We start from the raw sequence: 1,676 nt of genomic DNA on the forward strand, positions 1-1,676 counted from the left end.
CCCAGCTGGGAGTCAGTGCTTGGGAAGTGCTGGGCTTTGGCACACTGACACTGGAATTACCCCTCAGTGCTGAAGGGTAACAGGGAAAGGAGCCAAGTCTGCTCCACTGCAATTAGTCAGTGGGTCAATTAGTCAGTGGGTCAGAGGCAGGTCCCTTGGTGCTGCAGCTGCTCCCCCAGCACCAGGGGCTGCATAAGGGGAATCCCTCTTCCCCTGGTGAACTCACTGGGGCTGTGAAAAGCCAGGCTGCTTGTTGCAGAATCCGAACAAGCAGAGCCAGCACCTGATAGGGAGTCGGGCAAAGTCAATGGCATTTGGGCACTGAATTGATTACCCTCCCTTAGTTTTGAGTATGATCTGGACAGGCTCCAACATCCCCTTCAGGAGGGGTGATGGCTGAGCAGTCTGTGCCAAAACCTGCCTTCAATCTGACTCACCCTCAGGAAGATTTAGCAGGAACAGCTGATGGGGGGGATTCCTGGTTTCCCTCTGGCCCTGAAGAACAGCTGATCTGGACACATACCAAGGCCTCAGTGTCCCCAGGTCACAGCAGCACAGTGGGTTGTATATGTTCATCAACGTATCAGGCTGGAATAACTTGCAAACAACCTCTTGAGCTACCTGGGCCCCCTCTCTACCCTCCCTCTGATGGTTGCAGTTTGATTAGGGGGGGAAAAAAAAAAAAATATGTAAAAAAGGAAAAATCCTGAACTGCCCCAGCACAGGGTGTGTGGCTGCAATCCCACCCTCAGCAGACTACTGAAATAACCAATAAGGAATTAAAAAAAAAAGCCAACTATCTTTAATATCTCCAAAATCTCATTTAGAAGCAGTTTCATAGAAACATCACTTTCATCACACAATCAGGGCTGGAGGAGGGTGGCAGCAGCAGCAGCAGCAGAAGGGATAACCAGATGCCTTGACCTCGTGGACAGACATGGAATTGGACCCCTGAGTCCTCAGAAACTCTCCAGCAGATCCAGGATCCTCTTCTGCTCACTCTCCCGAAACTCCTGGTTCTTCCCATCCCCGATGTTCTCCGCATACTCTGCAGGGGGGAAAGCAGATGGACAACAGGCTCTGAGTGAGATCCTAACGTACCATGGGCAACTTCTGCAGACACCACAGCAGAACCTGAGCCTACATCCCTGCAAGCAACTGAATGGAATTTATGCAAGAAGCACTGATGGTTTTCCTCCCCATTCCCAGGGTTAAAGCTTTGACCCCTCATGAGAAGTTTCTGTAGTTACTAGAGATTGCTGATGTCCAAGACTCCCAAATAAGGACTTCTGTCAAGTGGAGACCAATGCACCAGTCTACAAGTGCCTCTAATCCATGTGGAAGAAAACACACCAGTTTATATGTAGTTACAAAACAAGCTCCTTGTCTTCAGGCAGAGGATGCCAGACCCTGATCAAGGTCTTGCCCATCCATGCACACAGACAGACACTGTGGAACCAAAAATCTCTGCAGCTCTCCTTCCTGACACTCACTCAAAGCCAGCAGCTCTCACCCCTGCACCAGCTCCCTCCTTCCTGCCACCAGAACCTGCATATTCAAAGATGGTTTAAAAAGAAAAAATGAAAAGGTGGCTTTGAGCTGTGAAAGCAAGGAGCTGAACAAATCTCAGTGCATCAGGAGCAGACTGCCTGGTTAGACAGAGCTTCCCAGCCTCC

The 1,676-nt window shown here is 50.1% G+C and overlaps 1 protein-coding gene across 1 annotated transcript in view; it reads right to left on the reverse strand.

The window, feature by feature from the left end:
- Positions 1-779: 779 nt before the first annotated feature.
- CTNNBL1 (catenin, beta like 1) overlaps positions 780-1,676 on the reverse strand; it is a 56,241-nt gene continuing 55,344 nt past the window's right edge. Inside the window, exon 16 of the mRNA XM_009994016.1 lies at positions 780-1,048. Within this exon, the coding sequence (XP_009992318.1) occupies positions 960-1,048 (89 nt within the window). The 3' untranslated portion in view covers positions 780-959. The remainder of the gene's footprint in view (positions 1,049-1,676) is intronic.

This window comes from Chaetura pelagica, unplaced genomic scaffold (genome assembly GCF_000747805.2).
Source record: "Chaetura pelagica isolate M959 unplaced genomic scaffold, ChaPel_1.0 scaffold493, whole genome shotgun sequence".
Lineage (NCBI taxonomy): Eukaryota > Metazoa > Chordata > Aves > Apodiformes > Apodidae > Chaetura > Chaetura pelagica.